The 21,809-nt window shown below is 39.7% G+C and overlaps 1 protein-coding gene across 3 annotated transcripts in view; it reads left to right on the top strand.

Annotated features, from left to right (window-relative positions):
• Window positions 1-21,809, top strand: part of PSEN1 (presenilin 1) — a 75,487-nt gene that overhangs the window by 229 nt on the left and 53,449 nt on the right. The window contains exons 2-3 of one of the 3 annotated variants that reach the window (XM_065900215.1): window positions 8,324-8,405; window positions 8,498-8,637. In XM_065900215.1, coding sequence (XP_065756287.1) covers window positions 8,551-8,637 — 87 coding nt within the window. In that variant the 5' untranslated portion in view covers window positions 8,324-8,405; window positions 8,498-8,550. Of the gene's footprint in view, window positions 1-8,323; window positions 8,406-8,497; window positions 8,638-21,809 lie in introns of those variants that run through there. The other 2 variants (XM_065900221.1, XR_010657823.1) reach the window with 2 other exon arrangements.

Below are 21,809 nucleotides of genomic sequence, written 5' to 3'. Positions count from 1 at the left end.
CGGTCGGGCGGGCACCAGGGAACCCCGTGTGGAGAACGAGTAGGGGCGGCCCGTTTCTCGGGCTCCGGGCGCGGCGCGCGATCAGGTTGAAAAGAGATTCCCCTTCGCAGCCTTGGTCCGGAAGTGCTGGTTTCCCGAAGACATCTCAGGGCGCAGGTGCCTTGGGCGGGGATTGACCGTCTTGCCTGGAGTGGAGCAGGAGAAAGAGGAAGCGCCTGGTGCTGGGTCTGGTTGAGCAACTGTTGAAACTCTGCGCCTTATGCCCTGAATGTGTCCTTGTCCAGGGGAAGCGAGTGGCACTCAGGGCTAAGTTCCTTCTGTCTCAGTTCGGGACGGAATACAACAGGGTCTGCCTGATCGGGACTGTCACGAGGCATATATGTCCAGTGCTTTGCATGTATTTTAGGTACTTGACGTTTTCATCCCGCCCAAATTCCTTTCAAATAAATATCTGCTTCTCTTGTAGGAGAGTAACTTAATAATTTTAAAAGCATTGCTTGCCTGCTTTGGACAAGATGAATAAAGTGTGCAAGGTTTACTATGTGAGATACGAATAGTATGCAAATTACGGCAGAGTACATTGTAAAAGTCATAGTATTCTCTGAAGTTTGAGGCAGGTAGAGATTACATCTGGTTAAGGGCATCTTGTTATTTACGTTATCTTTTACAATGGAAAGGTTTACACCCTCGGAGTTGAATTGAGAGCATTATATCAGAGGGTGTACTAGGAAGAGGGGCCCTCTGGATGCTAAGCGTCCAGTGACCCAGTGTGCACATTTAATAACTGTTATGAAGGATAAAAACAGGAAAGTAGATTGGAGCCTGTTGCATTTGGCTGATTTAAGTCACCTGCAAAAGCCAATTTCAGTTCTCCTTAACTCATTTGCAGGGTTCAGCCAACTTAAACCCCCTCCCACCTCCATTTAATAACAAGCCCTTAATAATGAAAAGGAGCCTATTTATTGAGTGGATGGATTCCCTCACCTCTACCCGCCTTCCCCAAAGTAAAGTAGATGATAGAAGCGGCATCAATCATCAGCTTTTCCATTCGTCTACTCCTCGTCCTTGGGTAGATAGTTACCACAATTCTGGGCATACTTTCCTCTGAATGGATATGATCTAGTGCTGAATTTTAAATTAATGGCTGCCCCTAGTCCTAGACTGCTGTGTGAATTTCCATTTGGGGAGAACTGGAGGATTGGAGTTGGTCTCTGAGAATCATTCTAGCAGGAAAGATATAACATTTGTCAGCAAGGCTAATGTGGTCCTCTTCTCTCTCAGATCCAGGTTGCCTCTGCTCCTGCTATCCCACTACTGTTACATCAGATTGCAGGGAGAGACTTCTTTGGATGTACTCTGAAAAACCTTTCAGAGCCCGCTAATACTGCCTCTCCTTCATGTGATAGATGCCAGGCAGATTTGGAAGGTGTTTTGAGCTTTGCTTTTCATAAGTTTTGTGATAAGAACTTTGCTTTAGGTACGTGGGGGCTAGAATGGATAAGAGATTTGAGGTGACTTTTGCATAATCCGGGTGAGATATAATGAAAATTTGACCTTTGGTGGTGGCAGAAGCTTAGAAAGGAAGAGTATCATCATGAAGAGGACGTAACAGCCAATTGAGGCGCAAGGAGTAAAGTGTAAAGTTGACTAGGAGGCTTTAAGTTTAGAGAATGGGGGAGACGATTACAGAAATAAGGAAGTTAGAGACAAAGAACTAGTCTAGAGAGGAAGATGATGAGGAAACAGTTTGGAAGTCTCACTTTTGAAGTGCCAGCAGTTAAATATCCCATGGACAGGCCTGGAGCTGTAAACATGGGTCACTTAAATAGACTTAGCAGTTGATGTTGGAGCAGTGGAGGAGATGCCTAAGGAAAGAGGGCGGACAAGGAAGCCCAGGCAGAGCCTTAGGAACACTTATAATGGGGGGGTGGAAGAGGATGAGGAACCAGCTGAGGGGAATGAGTGGTGGGAGGAGAACCTCCATAGTGCAGTGTCATAAAAACTGAGGAAGGGAGGGAAGCTTCAGGAAGGAAAAGGTTGTCAGGGATTTTCAGTATTAAGCCTGTTTGTAGGAGAGAAAACCTGAAGCTTTAGAGCAGTACTGTCCATTAGAAACATAATGTGAGCTACAAAGGTTAATTTTACATTTTCTAATGAGCAAAAATTTTTGAGCTAGAAATAGGTAAAATTAACTTGAATGATATATTTTATATAACCCAATACATTTAAAATATTTTTATTTCAACATGTAATTAATGTAAAAACATACTTGTCTGTCTTCCCCTCTAGATAGTAAGCTCCTTAGGTGAACAGAAGCATCATCTGATTCACTGGCACCCCTGGTACCTATCACAGTGTATGGTTATGTAGAAGAAACCCAATAAGTATTTGTTGATTAAAGGGCATTAATATTTGGTTTTCACAATGCCTTGTACAGTTCCTTAAGTTGATCTAAAGCAAATGAGAGAATGCAAGTATTGCTGAGTATAGTCAGTGATTTACGAATTAATTAGGTGTGAATAGTCATTTTCTTCATTAAAGATTAGTTGTGTTCTACCCATTTCCACAACAAATTTGATACAATGACTCAGGGTAATTATATCTTCCATGTAGAAATTAAATTTGGGGGGGAAAAGAATCTATAATAATACAGAACCATGGTCCCATATCCACAATTCTCAAATCCAAAAGCTCCTGAAAAAAGTGAAAGGATAAGCAACACTCTTTGGGTTTCACTGTCTCCCATCACCCTCAGATGGGACCATCTAGTTGCAGGAAAACAGGCTCAGGGCTCTCACTGATTCTGCATTATGGTCAGTTGTATAATTATTTCATTATATAGAAATAAAGTGCACAAGAAATGTAATGCGCTTGAACCATCTTGAAACCATCCCCCCACCCCCGGTCCTTGGAAAAGTTGTCTTCCACGAAACCGGTCCCTGGTGCCAAAAAGGTTGTGGACCGCTGCCTTAGAACATTAGCTCTCGCTCTGCTTAAAGGGGACAGCTAAGACATTCTGCTTTTCTTGTCTTGTTCTGGGGCCCAGACTGAAGGGGCAGTGGCTACCCAAAGTAAGTTCTTCATGAGGGAACAGCAGAAGTACAGAAGGCAAGGCTACCTGCACAAGCACAGTTTAACTGTCTGTGCCACATCTGCCAAAATCCCATCAACCAAAGCAAGTCATAAGATTGTGCCCAAAGGCCTGGAGTGGGTAGTAGACTGCACCTACCTTGAGGCCAAAGCAAGTCACAGAGCCAAGCTCAACATCACTGGAGAGAAGTATTCCTCCCTTGGGGATGCTGGGGGAGGGAGTGAATATTTGCTGAATAATAATCTAATCTACCACAGATGGTTCACAGAAGTAGAGTGGGAAGGAAGGAGGGAAAAAAAATCACCAAATAGGATGTATCACTATCCCTGCTCTTTTTAGAGCCTACCACTTTCACAAAGCCTCTTGTAGGGCTGGGGAAATTATTTGCTCCTGGCCTCTTAAAATTCTGAGGGTCTTTCTAGGCTGTATTCCTGAAGTTTTAAATTAATTTCAAGTTATTTTTATTTATTTTAATTTGTTACCTTGGATGGGCTTCCCTGGCAGTCCAATGGTTAAGACTCCGCACTTCCAGTGCAGGGGGCACGGGTTCAATCCCTGATCAGGGAACTAAGATTCCACATGCCGCGTGGCATGACCAAAAGAAAAAAAATTGCTACCTTGGGATGTAGTGATAGACAGAAATGTACTTTTCTGTTGGTGTTTCCTTAAATGGAATTTTTAATAAGCTCCTTTTTGGGATTTTAAACACTGCTCCTGTGATACTTTTCAAAGTGCTGATGGATAGGTTTTCTGGCTAAACAGACTTTTCTGTTCAGCACATCTGAACTTCAAGATTATTTGTATTCTCTTGGAGCTTTTTTTTAGTCTTTGTGTACAATAAAAAGAAATTGTAGTTGCCCATCAGAGAAGGATTTTTTTTTCCTTTTGTCTGATTGAGCAAGTGTCTTGAGAAAAAAGGAATGGATGGCAGTGAATTCGAGTGTTGTGCTGTATCAGTCTCAGAAAATCTTTAGCAGTTGGCCGGAGAGAGAAAACACCAAAATCTACTTACATTCCTACTCCCACTCCCTATGCAATCCAGGTCACACGAAAGATCCTCACTTCCCAACAACTGTCTTTTCTTGCTCTCAGGGCACTGTTAAGAATGTTACAAAGTCCACTGGTGTCTTTTGCCGCGCTGCGGGAACAGTGGGTCCGGGAACAGTGGGTCGTTGGCTTTCTCCGTGTAGTCATCAATTGTTTTCAGCTGTTACTGGACCAGAGTCAAATCCAGCTTTGCCTGCCCCTTTCTTTGTACCAACAATGATTGTCTGTACCAACAATGATTGTCTGTTCACCAGACCTGACTGAAGACCTAGCTAACCCTGTTGCCTACCTTTGCTTCCTACTGAGCTCCATGTAAAGAGCAGCTCTTCCAGGGAGAGTCACCCTGCAGCATTGTGATCTTCAACACATCAGTGGTGGCATGAGCTTTCTCCTGTTGAACTGGCAAACACCTGGGCTGGGCATCAGAAGATCTGGGTTCTGGAACTGGTGCTACTTGCCTCATAGTTGTACACTGACAAATTTTTTCACCTTGCCTGAGCCTTAGTGTTTTACATGTAAATACAGATGTGTCTTTTAAATACAGTCGTCCCTTGTGGTTGAGGGGGTGGGGGTGGAGGAGAAGTGGTTTCAGGACTCCCACCACCCCCCACCCCCATGGGCACCAAAATCCTCAGATGCTCAAGTCCCTTATATAAAATGGCATAGTATTTGCATGTAGTCTACACACATCCTCCTGTATACTTTAAATCATCTCTAGATTACTTATAATACCTAATACAATGAAATGGTATGTATATAGTTGTAAATACAATGTAAATACTATTGTAATTATTTGCTGGCACAAGCAAATTAGGTTTTACTTAATTTTGGAATTTTTTTCAAATATTTTTGATATGCAGTTGGTTCAGTCTGGGTCGACTGTAGTATTGGAATATGTTAAAGTGACTACTGTATTATAGATGATTCTTACAAGATTCGTCTGAGAAAGCTCCAGTATGATAATCAGTTTGTGTGATTTCTTTTAATAGTTGGACAGATCCTATAAGCATAAGATTAATAATGGGAACCACTTAAATTAAAATGACCAGATTCTCATTATAGCTTATCTTTAAAAAAAAAAAAAAAGAAGTACCAGGACTGTTATATTGGGAATGCTTTTGAAACTAGTTTTTTTTCTTTAATAAATTTATTTTATTTATTTTATTTTTGGCTGTGTTGTGTCTTCATTGCTGCACACGGGCTTTTCTCTGGTTGTGGCGAGCGGGGGCTACTCTTCGTTGCCATGTGCAGGCTTCTCATTGCGATGGCTTCTCTTGTTGTAGAGCACGGGCTTCAGTAGTTGTGGTGCCCAGGCTCAGTAGTTGTGGCTCGCGGGCTCTAGAGCACAGGCTCAGTAGCTGTGGCGCATGGGCTTAGTTGCTCGGCGGCATGTGGGATCATCCTAGACCAGGGCTCGAACCCGTGTACCCTGAATTGGCAGGTGGATTCCCAACCACTGCACCACCAGGAAAGCCCTGGCACTAGTTTTTAATTTCTAGTTAGACCAGTTATTGAAGTTTAAGATCTCATTTACTACTTTTTTTTTTTTTTAAGATCTCATTTATGTCAAAGCAATAGTTTTACTAGTAATAAAAATCAGCTCAGTGTGTCTTAATGCTCACTGTTATAAACTCCTAGATGGCAGGGATGAAATTTTATATAGAGGCAAAGTAGTGTAATACGTGAACCTTTGCTTTGCTCCTTTGCTTACTGAATGTGACTTTGGGCACGTTCATGAACTTCTGTGTGCCACGTTGTTTTCATCTGTAAAATGGGTAAAGTGAACATAATTAATTAAATCCTCTCAGTGTCTGTCTTTGAGTTTTGATATAAGTAGACAGCCAGTAAACTCCTGTTTAGTGAATGAACAACACTTTTCTTCTGCTCATATTGTACCTGTAAATGTACTACAGTTTATTTACTTTTTATTTATTTTTGCCTGCAGCGCCTTTTCTTGCCTTTTGCTTGTTTCATTTGGCTAACACTGTCTTGCTTACTTGGTTTTGTTTCTGAGGGATTGTATGAGAATATCAGTGACAGATTTCTAAGGGTTTTTTTGTAATAGAGCTGTACTTTAAATGACGTGGTGTAGTCTTCAGAGCAGCCAGTGGAGGTAACCAGTTGCAACTTTTTCTGTTTGCCGTCCTGTGGCATTTCTGCATTAGCTGAGGTAGTAGGTGCTGTACTAAATGTTTTTGTGAAAAAGAAGGGAATAATATGTGCTGTGTTGCTGATCATTAATGCTACATTAATGTTAAATTTTCAATTAGATAGTCAACTTTTAAAAATGTAGAAGCATAGAAGCATAGGTCAGGACATTTACTTTCAATACTTTGAAAATATAACTGTTCTATTGGAATCTACCTCCCTTTTGGGTAAGCTAACATACATATTGCCAAACCCTAAATATAGGTTTACACCCACAAAAATCTATTTGACTTTTTAAATTGAAGTATATAGGAATGTGCACAGATCGTAGGTGTACAACTCAGTGAATTTTCACAGACTGAAACCTCTGTGTAACTAGCACCCAGATCAAGAAACAAAGCATTACCAATACCCCCAGAAGCTTCTTGTGTACCCCCTTCCAGTGATTAACCCCCATAAAAGTAACTATTGAATCTAGTCTTAATTTTAATTCATTTTATTTTTAAAACAAATTAATATTATATATTTAAAACAGAATTGCATAAGTACATCATGTTTAGTTAATATTAATTAGCAATCCTCTGATCTCATACCAGCTAACTATGGGCTGAAGTTGGAGGGGAGGATAAAGGTAGGCACAGTATTTATTTATTTTATTATTATTATTTTTTAAATATTTATTTATTTATTTGGTTGTGCTGGGTCTTAGTTGCAGCAGGCGGGCTCCTTAGTTGTGGCTGATGGGCTCCTTAGTTGCGGCTCACCCGGCTCTTTAGTTGTGGCATGCAAACTCTTAGCTGCAGCATGCATGTGGGATCTAGTTCCCTGACCAGGGATCAAACATGGGCCCCCCGTGGAGCGCGGAGTCTTAACCACTGTGTTACCAGGGAAGTCCCAGGCACGGTATTTAAAAGCATGTAGGATAGGAACTTCTCTGGCAGTCCGGTGGTTAAGACTCTGCGCTTCCACCGCAGGGAGTGGGAGTTTGATCCCTGGTGGAGCAATTAAGATCCTGCATGCCGCATGGCGTGGCCAAAAATTAAAAAAAGCATGTAGGATAAAAGGGAAAGCATACCTTGATTAAGAATTTGTCATGATTCGAATGATCCAAATATAGGTCATTAAAGGTTAATTGGAAGTCAATACCTTTACTAGAGGAAAAAGTTGCTTTATGTGTTTTTGATGAAAAAATCATTAGAATAAGAAAGAATATTTAGAGTGTAGAAGTTCCTGAAGTTAAAAGTAAAAATGAAACAAGACATTAACAAAATGCTTTCATGTAAATATGTACATGGTAATGTTTTGGATACTATAAGTGAATTAGAATACTGCTTAGGTATGCAAACAGATTTTTTTCCTTCTATATTTCTGAAGACTTTCAATGAAAAGGATAGTTGAAGTCATAAGGAATCGGCTGATGGAAATTCAGGTAGACAGGCAAATGGGAATGTGGCCCCCAGGAGGCTGAAGTGTGGGAGACAGAATGATGATGTGTGTAAGCAAGGCTGTGCCAGGATGCAGAGTAGAGGCTGGGAGTTAGGAGCCTGCGATTTTGGTCCTGGTCTGCCCAGTTGTGTGCTTTTAAGCAAGTCACTCAACTTGGGTGCCCTTTTGCTTTTGTAAAATAGATATGTTACCTGTTTACCCTGTCTTGGGTCATTGTGGTAAAGAAAAAAAATGAGATGATAAAAAGAAATTTTGCAAAATTAAAAGCACTAGACAAATAATTTTATGGTGATGTAAATTAGGTTGGATTGGAAGAGGGATGTTGATGAGAACATTCTTTAAGATCATTTAGCTCCCTTTGCTCTAGATCTGAAATCATTAGATATCATTCTGATTGAAAATATTTGGTTTCTCAAGTAGATCTACTCATTACCAAGAGGTATCTTGAGCTGACAAAAGTTTGTCAGTTGAAGGTCCTGGCAAATTAATACATTACTGGTTTACAAATTAGTCTTATAAGTATTTAATTGGTGTGAATGGGTTTACTAGGATTTGACCAACTCTGGGTAACCCAGTAAAATCCTATTTCAGACCTAATCCAGGAGCCTGCAAGTGACAGCAGCCTGTGAGGTCCTTAGAAAGCTTGGCCTGGAGGATAACACATGAAAGAAAGGTTTGTTTTTGGTGAAAGTAACTTATGAAAGTGTTTCAAAATAAAAGTATAACTGTAATGCACAAAAGACTGTTTTCTTTTTCCCTTTTCAGAACCCCAAGAGGCTCTGTTTTCTGTGAAAAAGTATTTCTGTACAGTTGCTCCAATGACAGAGTTACCTGCACCCTTGTCCTACTTCCAGAATGCACAGATGTCCGAGGACAACCACCTGAGCAATACTGTACGTAGCCAGGTACAGTGTCAACCTCTACAACTGCCCTTTCAGACTGTGGATTCAGTGACCACCCTCCCTCGCCTCCAGGAGAGGCTCAGGGGACTGAGCAGGCTTTTTCTACTTTATCAAATTTACATATTTGCTGAACTTCAAATAAGGGAAAGCATTGTACCATTTGGTGCAGGGGACACAAGGCTGTGTGAGACTTGGGTGTTGATACAGTTCCTCCCTGGCTCAGGCATCACCTCCTCCTCTGAGGCCTTTTCCAACTTCCCTGGCTATTTATTATTTTACCTAACTTGCTCTTACTCTTCTATGAGCGGAGTACATTTTACTTACTTTTAGTTTTTCAGTGCCTAGCCTGGTTCTTTTATTTTTTTTTCTTTCTTAATTTTTTTTCTTTTTTAATATATTTTTGGCTGTGTTGGGTCTTCCTTGCTGCATGCAGGCTTTCTCTAGTTGTGGCAAGCGGGGGCTACTCTTCGTGCAGGGCACGGGCTTCTCATTGCGGTGGCTTCTCTTGTTGCGGAACACAGGCTCGAGGTGTCTGGGCTTCAGTAGTTGCAGCACGCGGGCTCAGTAGTTGCAGCATACAGGCTCTGGAGCACAGGCTCAGTAGTTATGGCTCACAGGCTCTAAGGCGCACGGGCTTCAGTAGTTGTAGTGTGTGGGCTCTAGAGCACAGGCTCAGTAGTTGTGGTGCACGGGCTTAGTTGCTCCGCAGCATGTGGGATCTTCCGGGATCAGGGCTTGCACCCGTGTCCCCTGCATTGGCAGGCGGATTCTTAACCACTGTGCCACCAGGGAAGACCCTAGCCTGGTTCTTGACAGTGCTCAGTAAATGCTCATTGACTGAATGATGAATGCAGGGCTACGGGTATAAGTCCTAGGATAGGTCAAAGGAGAGAATCAGGAAAGGGGGTGTCGTCAGTGGCATGGGACACAGACACTTCACTGGCTATACACACAGACCAGAGCTGCCTGCCACTCTGTTAGCTAACCATTACAGGTTGAAGGCAGTCCACAAATGGCTTGTGAGATGGCTGGGGCATCAGCCGCATTTTTAGAGGTGGAGCCAGAATGGGGAAAGCCACAAGGCCAACTGTAAGCTATGCTGGATGCAGGGGATGGGGGGCAGAGGGCAGACTTTCCTCTATTAGAACCAGAGGGCAGAACCAGTGATAGAAGGAAACAGGTTCTGGATCAGTAAAAAGAAATTTCCTCACAAGGACTTTACGTCTGAAAGAGCGTAGGCTGCCTTGTGGGCTAGTGTGTGCATGTCACTAAAAGCGGTTACGGAGGCTGGAAGACTACCAGCCAGATCTGCAGAGGGTTAGTTTGTGGAATGAGCCGTGAACTAGAGCACTAAGTGGCCTGGAAGTTCCCTTCACACTCCAAAGATTTAGGATTCCAATTCAGGGTCAGAACGTGGGAGGAGGGCTTCACAAAGTAAACTTTGATGGGTGCGTAGGATTAGAATAGAGCAAACTGGGAAGTCATTACTGAGAGAAGAAATAACACTAGTGGAGGAAGCATTTTCCTACCATATCAATTGACAGGGGACTCTATCTGGAGATACGTCAGCAGAGGCAGATGACACTGCATTGCTAGAGCATTTTTAAACAAGTGAAATCAAGTTAAAATGAATTTCAAGGGACGCCCTGAAAGAGAACACCTGAGGGGTTGGGGGAGGGAAGAGGGGCTGTCACGTCTGGTGCCTGGGCGGGTGTTTAACAAGCAGTGGTACGAAGGACTGATTTTTCTGACAGCACTCCTGCTCCTCTGCTGTGTGTCAGCAGCTTGACTTACTCCTTTTTGCTGTTCCCCAGGAATGGACTTTTGAAAAGATAGGCTGGGCAGGATTATAAAGTTCTTGGGGTACAGGCTGTGAAAGTTTGGATGCTACAGACTTTGTACTCATTTTCAAACTGTTACTTCAGAGGAGAGAGGGGAAAAGTGGGAACAGTTGACGTACGTCTCTGGGTGCCCCTTCCTTAACCAGAGCATCTCCTATTTTATCTGTTGTACATATTGATCTTCTGTGGATCCCTTTGAACAAAAGATTCCACAGCTAAGAAGTTAAATGTCACTCATCTGCCCCAAACCCTCCAAAGACATCTCATCTCAGAATAAAATCTAGTCTCTGAGGTTTAAACTGTCCCCTCCCCCACCCTGTGTTGTCTCTCACCATCTTCCCCCTCCCTCACTGCTTCGCTGGGCCCTGGGTTCTCCTCCCACTCTTCTCCCTGGCTCTCTTCAGTTCCTTCAGGCCACCTCCTGAGTCACCTTATCAGTGAGGCCATGCCTTCCTTCCCTGCCACCCGGCACTCCCTGTACCCTTCCTTGGCTTTACTTGTGCGTAGCACTTACCAGTGTTCCTAACATACTGTGTAGTTAGATATGATTTGCTTACCTGCTTCCCTCCAAGAACAGTGCTTGGCACATAGGAAGCTCTCCACTGTTGGTGTAATATTGTTTATATCCCTCACACTCAGGTTTTGTGGGGCTTTCCTGGTATTTTTTACTGCCTTTTTTTTTAACACCTCAGTGACTGATAAGTTGAAAAAAGGGTAGCTCTAGAGGAGGTACAAATGATGTAGGATTGTTATTGATAACTGCATGTGTTCATGGTCTAATTTTAGCAAGTCTTAGCAAGTCGTGTTCTCAGTGGTACCTTCCAGATCTATTAGGGCACCATTTTCTAGAAAATCAGGCCTAATTTATTTGTTTACCTTTGCCTCTGCTGTTGATAATGTGATGTTAATTGAGTTTATCTTTTATCTCCTTAAAAATATCTTCTATAGCTTATGAAGATCTCATGCATGCATTCTTATATTTTCCAGTTACCACAAGATAGGTATTATTGCCATTTTACAGTTAAAATGCTTGTCCAAGACCACATAGAAAGTTAAATAACAGACCTGGAACTTAAAACTGTGCTTTCTAATCCCAGACTCGCTCCAGTATTTCTTCTGTTCTTCCAACGGTCTCATACCCCAGAAAAATGTTGTAATACTGAAAAGAGACATTGTATGAAAAAATGCTGGGGAAGAAAAATACGAAGTCTATTCATTTTGCACTAACGTACTTTAAAAAACCCCAAAGAAGGAGGAAAAGAATCTCATCGTTATGTTTTTTAGCTATAAAGAAGCCATTGTTTAAGTATATGCTCTGGTTGGTTATGAAAAAATGGGGGTAGGTCCAGATTTAAATTGGACATAGAAGACTGTTTTTGCAGATTAATTGAAAGCAGCTCTTTTATTTCTGCTGTTGGATAGTGGTGTTGTTAAATACAAGTACCCGAAGACAAGCCTCTAAAGGCACAAAAAGTCCTTCTCAGGCTTATTTCTTCTTTATTTGCTCAGGACTAGTTTAGAGGAATTAAAAGGAAATTGACAGATGTGGAAAGGGTGAATCTTTCCACACTACTCAGGAGAGGAAACTCTCATGTTCAATGTCTTCAGTGTGTTGGACTCTGTGCTAGGTGCTGTGACAAACATTATGTAGTTTTAGGGCCTGGCATTTTGGGGATGTTTATCATAAATGAGCAGATTTTCCTTTTTCCTCTGTCTTCCCCTCCTTTGAATAGCTACTCTAGTGAAGTGCTTATCTGTATGACTCTATATTCTAGAGTACTCAAACATGCTATTTTGCAGTAGATATTACAAAAAGAAAATTCATTTAAAAATATTTTTGAAACCAGAAGGAGAGTGAATATCTTCCCTACAGACTAGGTAAAGATCAGTGTAAAGCAGTGGAGCCTCTGTTCCTTTCCTCTACTCAGTATCTCCCTCCAAAGTCAGGAGCATCCCAAGTCTTGAATTCATATCATGGGGCAATGCTTTGAGTTTGGGAAAGAAGTGAGAGGTTAACTGGGTATTCAGAATTGTCCAAGAACACTGATGAATTGGCATTTAGGGCTTGTGGCTGATTGAGATGTAAACAGGTTCCTCAGAAGGAAGAACTAAGTTTGATCCACTTGTAATTTGAAGTAGCTATGTGTAAGTTTGGTTTAATTCAGCTAATTTCTTAGTACCTCATTTTTCCCATCTGTAAAATTAGCTGATTTGCTAAATAAATTCTCTTCCAGAAGCTTTGTTGTGACCAGAAGTTAGGGTGGCCAGCTGCCCCAGTGTGCCTGAGACTGAGAGGTTCCTGGAAGGCAAGACTTTCAGTTTTAAAACTGGGGCAGTCCTGAGAAAATAGGATCAAGTTGGTTACCCTGTAAGAAGTATAATGAAATTGAAACCATTTTGGATCTGATTAACCAAATCGTACTCAATTAGATGACTTTCTTGTGTAACTTCAAGTATTGTTACATGATATATTGTTAGTGTTAAGTAGAAGATAACATTTAAAGCATTTTTCTCTTTCCAAAGGTCAAATGTTGTCGGTGGCTTTATTCTTCAACCCTTAGCAGATACAGTCAGGGCAGCCTTAGCCCAGAAAATAGGTTTTCCTTTTGTAGGCTGCTATAGATAATCTCATTCACAGTGAAGGGATTTGAAGTTTATGAGATTAGTCAGAGAGCTGAAAAATAGTGGGCTTCTTTTAATCCGAATATTTATTTCTTAACTTTTTATTACATAATATTTTAAGCATATAGAGAAAATATGGCAAATAATATAATGAGCACCCATGTACCTGCCACCCAACTTTATTAAACTTTAACATATTGTCTTTTTTTTTAATTGCATCATTTTGTTGTTGAGGTAAAATTTATAAATAGTGAAATATGTAGATCCGAAATGTATAATTCAATGGATTTTTAAAAATACATACACCTGTATAACCAATATGACAATCGAGTTATAAAACATTTACATTACCTCAGAAAGTACTTTTGTGGCCCCTTATAGTCAGTTCCTACCCACCATAGACAATCATCATTTTGATTTCTTCCTTTTTTTTTCTTTTTTAACTTCTATTTTATATTGGAGTATAGTTGATTAACAATGTTGTGTTAGTTTCAGGTGTATGGCAAAGTGATTCAGTTATGCATATACATGTATTTCTTCTTTTTCAAATTCTGTTCCCATTTAGGTTATTACAAAATACTGAGCAGAGTTCTCCGTGCTATACAGTTATATATATAGCACAGGGAACTCTACTGTATAGCATATTGTCTTATTTGCTGTGTGTACTTTTTTTTACTAAGTTTTTTCTGTTCCTGTTATATATTGATTGTACACTAAATGAAATCGTAACCAAACAAGACAAAATTTTGCCTTTAATTTGGAAAGATAGTCTAGTTATACAAAAGAAATTACAGATAAAATTGAAGCACCTCTCCCACATTCTCCTTCTTCTCCCAGGATAGTAGTTACTATCCTGAATTTGGAGTTTGTCATGCTTACTATAAATATTTATGAACATAAACAATATTGAATATTATATAATATTACTTTGCACGTTTTAAAACTTTATATAGAGTGTGTGTGTGTAAAAGTTGTAGAAGAAAGTTCCCACTTTCTTTTTTAATTAATTTATTTTTGGTTATGTTGGGTCTTCGTTGCTGCACGTGGGCTTTCTCTAGTTGTGGCGAGCAGGGGCTACTCTTCATTGCGGTGCGCTGACTTCTCGTTTTGGTGGCTTCTCTTCTTGTGGAGCATGGGCTCTAGAGCACAGGCTCAGCAGTTGTGGTGCACAGGCTTGGTTGCTCCGTGGCATGTGGGATCTTCCCAGACCAGGGGTTGAACCTGTGTCCCCTGCATTGGCAGGCAGATTCTTAACCACTGTGCCACCAGGGAAGCCCTTCCCACATTTTTGAAATTTATATATGTAGGTGTATGCTGCAGAAGACACATGTTTTGGGAATTTATATATAGGTGCATGTATCTCTAGTTCATTCATTTTATTTTGTGAATATATTAAAATCTATTCTGTTTATAAATATTTGGTAGTTTCCAATTTTCACAGTAACCAGCAGTGTTACAGTGACATTCTAATTCATGAATCCTTCTGCACATGTGTGAGTTTCTCAAGGATCATTGCTGCGATTGGGTATAATGATCTTAAACTATATTTGAGATTGCCAGTATGCTCTCCAAAGTGGTTACACGTCAAGAGTGTGTGGCTGTTTGCATTCTTTTACATCCTTGCCAGTTCTTTTTTTTTTTTTTTTTTTTTTTTTTTTTTTTTTTGCGTTACGCGGGCCCCTCACTGCTGTGGCCCCTCCCGTCTCGGAGCACAGGCTCCGGACGCGCAGGCTCAGCGGCCATGGCCCACGGGCCCAGCTGCTCCGCGGCATGCGGGATCCTCCCGGACCGGGGCACGAACCTGTGTCCCCCGCATCGGCAGGCGAACCTTCAACCACTGCGCCACCAGGGAAGCCCATCCTTGCCAGTTCTTGATATTGTCTGACTTATTATGTGTCGGTTGGATGGGTTTTTTTAAAAAATAAATTTATTTATGTGTTTATTTAATTTTGGCTGCGTTGGGTCTTCGTTGCTGCATGTGGGCTTTCTCTAGTTGCGGAGAGTGGGGGCTATTCTTTGTTGAGGTGCGCAGCTTATTGCGGTGGCTTCTCGTTGCAGAGCACGGGCTCTAGGCATGCAGGCTTCAGTAGTTGTGGCACGTGGGCTCAGTAGTTGTAGCTCATAGGCTCTAGAGTGCAGGCTCAGTAGTTGTGGTGCACGGGTTTAGCTGTTCCACAGCACGTGGGATCTTCCCGGACCAGGGCTCGAACCAGTGTCCCCTGCATTGGCAGGTGGATTCTTAACCACTGCGCCACTAGGGAAGCCTGGTTGGATGGGTTTAAAATATTATCTTATGTTATTTTAATTGTATTTCCCAAATTTCTAATAAAGTTGAGCTTTTTTTTTTTATTGGCCATTTGCATTTCTTCTTTTGTGAATTGCCTGTTCATGATCTTTATCCATTTTTCAATTGTTTGTCTTTTTCTTACTGATTTTGTAGAAGTATATTTTTGGAGGGAGGAGGGATGCTAATCTCATGTTAGCTATATGCTTTTCAAATATTTTCTCCCATCTGTGGCTTCAGTTTGTTGATGGTGCCTAGTTTAAATGTTTTAAGTAGGTGAATTATCCTTTCCTTTTAAAAACGAAAATTATTTGGTTTTTTTCAATTAAAAATAGATTAAGAAAGATATTTAACACCCCTGAATACAAAAAATACTTTTCCATATCCTATAAAGACAGACTGAACTGAAGTAAACTATACTGGAAACTGCTGTGTAGTCCAGCTAATGTTCAACTGTTCCAGTTATTGTTTTACACCTCTACCAGAAAAGTCTGACAAGGAAAAGATGGGTGATTTTGGTGATTTTCCCCTTTTATTTTTTCCACATGTTCTATAATATAGTTATCTCATAATTTAAAAAGAAAGGTATTTTTAAAGGGGAAATATTTTGAATGTAAAGAAAGGTCACAAAAGGACAGTATGCTCTCTGGGGAATATCTGTGGAAAGGGGAGAAGCATTCAAGGTGTCCATGATGACTGACTAACAGTAGTGGGAGAATTAGAGCAGCTGATGTAAAAGAAACTAAAAAAGCATGATAGCCTGGGGTCTTGGTAATTGGAGTTTATATTATGCCCTTGATAAAAGCTTCAGTTGTGTTTGTCAGTCTCCATTTTAAAAGACTGAAATGTTTACAGTGCACTATAGAAACTTTTCATAAAAAATATTGAGTTTTTGGACTTACGCCTTAAGCAAGCTTTCATTTTCTAGAAAACTAGCTCATATAAAAATCTTAATTCCTGCTAATAACAGATGAGAGGAGTTACGTCGTTTTCACCTTTTCACTTTTTAGAATTTTTTACTTTTTTATGGTTGTTGACCCCATCTAGGCTGTAAAATTCCAAAAGGCAGAACTTCATTCGTGTTTCTCTGCTGACTTTAGAGTTTATTGATCACCCAGTATCTCTAAACCAGTTCAATACAAATATCCCCGCAAAAGAACAAAGCAAAAAAAAAAAAAAAAGAACAAAGCAGCTTTTGGTTTTTTCTCACATTAGCAAGAGAAAATTTAAAATTTTCTATCTGCAAATAGAAGTCTGAAGTGAATCTTCTCAGTTGCTTAAGGACTTCATCTTTCATGTGAGAGGGTGCTCTGGGCTCCCTGTGCTCTGGACACACTTCTGTAGCCATCTCACATCACTGCTGTTGCCACCGTGTCATTATCTGCACTGCTGTCACCATGTGGGGCAGAGCTCCAGTTTTTATGTAGAACAGCTGTCAAACATTGGCATGTCACAAGAACCAAGTGGAGAATCCATTTTATTTATTTCTCCCTCAAGAGTGTGTGTCCTGATTCCTTAAGATGGCATTCAACCAAAAATTTTACTACTTTCCATTAGTTGACCCACCGCCTCTAACTAGAAGCTAGCATGGACTTCATGTTTGTTTTCGCCATTGGTTGGCTATGTCTATAGGGACTGGAGACTGGAAGGTCGACTGACTAATGACAACTATTTCTGAGAAAGGGCAAAGCTTATAAGTTGTAAAATAATGGAAGTTCTTTGTTTTCTAAATGTATTTTGCAGGTAAGATATTAAAGTAGCTCTAAGAAGAACATTATTTGGGCCTTTTTCTATAGTTTGTGATCTGTCATCATCCTTTGGTTTACTTTTACTATATCTATTAATTTGTAAAGTTTTATTTTCTGGTGCAAAATTTTGATGGGTATAGTTCATGTTTTGATTTGATGTAGATTTACAACTTTTATGTGGATTAGCTGAGACCTTTTTGCTTTTCTAAGATACAAAGAAGTGATTTTTTTGAAATAAGTCTAAAATTCATTTATATTGTTAATTAAGCCTTATAAAATGTATGTTACAGCAGTGACTTTCAAACCTTAGTGTGCATTGGAATCCCTGGAAGAACTGTTAGTACGAATTCTCTGGCCCCAAATCCAGAATTCCTGATTTTGTAGGCCTGGGATGGGGCCAGAGAATTTGCATTTCTGATCAATTCCCAGATCATGCCAATGCTTCTGGTCCAGGGGCCATAATTTGAGAACCACTATATTTGAATAAAGAATTAAAGGGAAAGTGACATTAGAGAAAAACAATTAGATTTATAAATTGAATACTCAGTATTTTAATTCATATTAGTTTATTCTGACCCAAATTTTCTACTCCTTAAGGAAATAAATGTCAACAGCCTTTTTGATTTAGAATAGAAAAAAATCAGTCATTTGCTAACTAAAAAAGAAGCCTTAAAGTAGTAATCCATTGAAAGGTCAGTAATAATTCTCTATGTAAAGCAATTGCTGAAGAAGACATGTAAATCGTTACCCTCAGCTGCTAAATTTACAACATTAAAATGTGTCTGGTCTTTATAAAAGAAGGTCATCTGCAGTATCTTTTCTGAATTCAAAATATTAGATGCAGAGAACTTTATTAAGTTACTAGCAAATCATAAACTGGCAGAACTAACCCCCTCATTTTCTAGATGATAGTGGGTCACTTTTTTAAAGTGTGAGAAATCCTATAAAATTAAACAGAATGCAAACCTATAAGCTGTTGAAAGTGGTGATTAAGTACTTGGGACCTCGAGGAGAAAAAAAATAAAAGAGTGATCTAAATTTAAGCTGAATCGGGTCCACGGGCTCAATCAGCCTTTGGATGATGATGTTACTGTACTGTTTATGGTAATGAATTTGTTTTCCCATTTATGCTGAAATGAAATAAGGAGAAAGAAGAACGTAAAATCTTGGTGACCTCCAGAGGAACATGCTTGTTTTTGCATGAGAGTAAAGTCAGAAATCCTTGGCACAGATCTTCATAGTTTGTTAAAAAAAAAAAACTAACTCTAGGTTCAAGCCTAACACAACAGCACCATAAATGTTAAATATTATCTCTCACCAGTTATATCAACTGTTCAGGGAAACGACAGCCTTCCTTGATGACAGAGTGATGGTTAAAGCTCTAACTCTGGGCAATCACAAAGCTTGGACAGGTGCTGGATGGAATTCTGCTTGCTGTTGGAAACATATTGCGTATGATTAATAAATATTTTCAAGTTTCCACATAACTTGCCAGTTCTTGTTAAGCTCCTCTTCTAGTTTTTCCTACAGTGCAGGGCTTAGGAGCCTCACAGTTCTATTTGTGGAAATCCAAACAATATGTATAAAGTCTTGTAAGATTCATAGTTTTTCTTATAAATAAATATCCATCTTTAAGTAAATAATATGCAGATATATTTATATCAACATAATGGAATACAGTGTTAATTTTTACATGGACTTATTACATGGGAATGTATACATGAAATAATATTCGATGAAAAAAGTAGGATGCAATATTTGTGAATGTTCACTGTAGCTATGTACCTATGTGTGTATGTTGAAAAACACTAGAATTTGAGATGTAAAAATGAGTTGTTTTCCTTATAAAATCATCTAAGTTCATATTCAGCAATACAAAATTATAAAATGAAGTGTGGCAAAACTGCCATGAACAAAGTCAAAAAACAAACTGGGCAAAGGCTTATAACGCCTAATGACAGATATATCTTAATATACAAAGAATTCTTATGAAGCCAAAAGGGACATAAAAAACTCAGAAACAGTATTACCAAAGGATACGAGCAATATATGTATATGGAGGAGGAAGAAGAAATATACATGGTAATAAATATATGAAAAGACTAGTTGATCAACCTTACTAGTAATGAGACATAGAAATGAAAACCTTTCATTTTTCACCTATCAGTGAGCAAGGCTTGATCCCCATTGCTACTAAAAGTGTGGGGAAATAGGCATTCTCGTTTGATGTTCACGGGAGTTAAATTTGTGTTTATTTGGAGGCAAGTTTTCAAGTGAGTCCACTACATATACATGCCTTTTGGAGATAATTTGGCAATTAAATCTAAAAAGGCATATACCTTGTGACCTGGCATTTCCACTTCTAGAAACTTGTCCTATAAAAACATTTCCATAAGAGTGCCAGGAAATATAGACAAGAATATTTATTGAAACATCATTTGTAAGATTTCCATAAGAGTGCCAGGAAATATAGACAAGAATATTTATTGAAACATCATTTGTAAGATTTCCATAAGAGTGCCAGAAACTTGTCCTATAAAAACATTTCCATAAGAGTGCCAGGAAATATAGACAAGAATATTTATTGAAACATCATTTGTAACAGTGAGAATTTGGAGATAACCTCAGGCTTTTCTTATGGTTTACCCAGTCCGTAGTATAAAGTAATGGTGAATAGTAGGATCTTTTGGCTAAACTGTCCAAATTAGAATCTCTGCTCTAGAACTTCTTCACTCTGGGATCTTTCGCACACTATCTGATCTCTCTGAGCGTCGATTTCTTTATCTGTTAATGAAGTTTAGAATATTAATAAACTCAGAGTTTTATTAGGATTAAATGAGACATCTGAAGTGCTTAGAGTGTCTTGCACATACATAGTCAATAAATGTTAGCAATTATTATCATAATTGTCATTATTACTGTGCCATTACTGTAGTGTTTAAGTTGAGGTATATTTACAAGTGTTGGTATAGAAAGGTATCTGACATATCATTAAGTGACAAAAGCAAATTGCAGAACACGGCTTTAAAAGTATCTGAAAGTACATCAGATTGCTCACCATGTTCATGTTGTGGAACAGAGATTAGGAAGGACACTTAGTTTCTATGTTATAAACACAAGTTGATAACACTTTTTAAAACTTCTAAAAATGTTTATAAACCAGGCTTCCCTGGTGGCGCAGTGGTTGAGAGTCCGCCTGCCGATGCAGGGGACGCGGGTTCGTGCCCCGGTCCGGGAGGATCCCACGTGCCGCGGAGCAGCTGGGCCCGTGAGCCACGGCCGCTGAGCCTGCGTGTCCGGATCCTGTGCTCCGCAACGGGAGAGGCCACAACAGTGAGAGGCCCGCGTACCGCCAAAAAAAAAAGAAAAGTTTATAAACCCTTGTTTATAATATTTCTTTTAACTACAGAAATAAAACTAAAAACCAGGGGCAGGCAGGCAGAAAACAAGGTTTTTTAAAAAAATGGGCAAGCCCTATGCTCTATTGAAAATACCTCCACAATTTTTGCTGCCTGAGAACTATCCCTGCCTGAGGGTCCACATGCTTTAGTGGCTCGACCTGTACTCGCCTCATGTTCTGAAGTGAGAGAAAGGAGAAAGAATTAAAATGAAGCCTCTGATGTAATGGTGTAGGAGCTGTGGGGAATGTGGCTTCGTAGGAACTCACTTCCCACATGCTGGCCACTTCCCATAGGACCCTGCCCTCCCTGAAACTTAACAACATTTATACAGTGAGTAATCCTTCCTCTGCCACTGAAATGAAATCATTTATAATGGCTACAGCGCTGGTTTTTCTGAATCTTAAATATAGCCTTTAAGGGCAGAACTGTGCAGGCTGTAAAAAGATCCTTGGTGGCCAGAGCATAGGGGGAAGGTGAGGGGTCAGTAGGCAGAGAACAGAGGATTTTTAGGACCGTGGAACTATTCTGTATGGTACTATGGTAGATGCATTTATTATGCATTCTTCAAAACCCACATAATGTACAATACCAAGAGTGAACCCTAAAGCTAACTATGGAGTTTGGGTGATAATGAGGTGTCAGTGTAGATTTGTTGGTTGTAAAATGTACCACTTTAGTGTAGGATGTTGATGGGGGAAGGCCGTGTGGGGCAAGGGGTGTAGGGTGTATGGGAACTCTTCGTACTTTCTGCCAAGTTTTGCCGTGAACCTAAAACAGCTCTAAAAAATAAAGTTGTTTTTTTTTTTTAATTAAGAAAGAAATGAGCTACTAAGCCACACACACAAAGAGACCTTTATGTTCTTATCTTTTAGAAATATATACTAAAATATTTATGAAGGAAATGATACGTCCGAGTTTGCCTCAAAATAATACTGGGGGCAAATGGGTGGGAAAACAAACGGAATAAGATTAACCATGAGATGACAATAATTGAAGCTGGTAAAGTGCACGTGGGGCTTCATTATACACTTCTGACAGTATTTGCTTTAACTTTTTCCATAGTAAGAAGTTTGTTTTTAATTAGCCTTAAAAATAATGCTAAGTTGTCATTCTAATATTTAGCCAAGATTTTTCATTTTGGAAATCCCTCAGTAGTTCTAATGTCACCTTCCTAATGTGACAGTTTTCAAAGGCTCTACACACCTCTTTGAGAAAAACACTTTTTTCTTAAACATTCACTTTTAAAAATATATATTTATTTATTTAGGGACTTCCCTGG

Source organism: Phocoena phocoena, chromosome 2 (assembly GCF_963924675.1).
Source record: "Phocoena phocoena chromosome 2, mPhoPho1.1, whole genome shotgun sequence".
NCBI lineage: Eukaryota > Metazoa > Chordata > Mammalia > Artiodactyla > Phocoenidae > Phocoena > Phocoena phocoena.
Note: the sequence above shows the minus strand (reverse complement) of the source record. Positions and strands in the feature narration are given on the sequence as shown.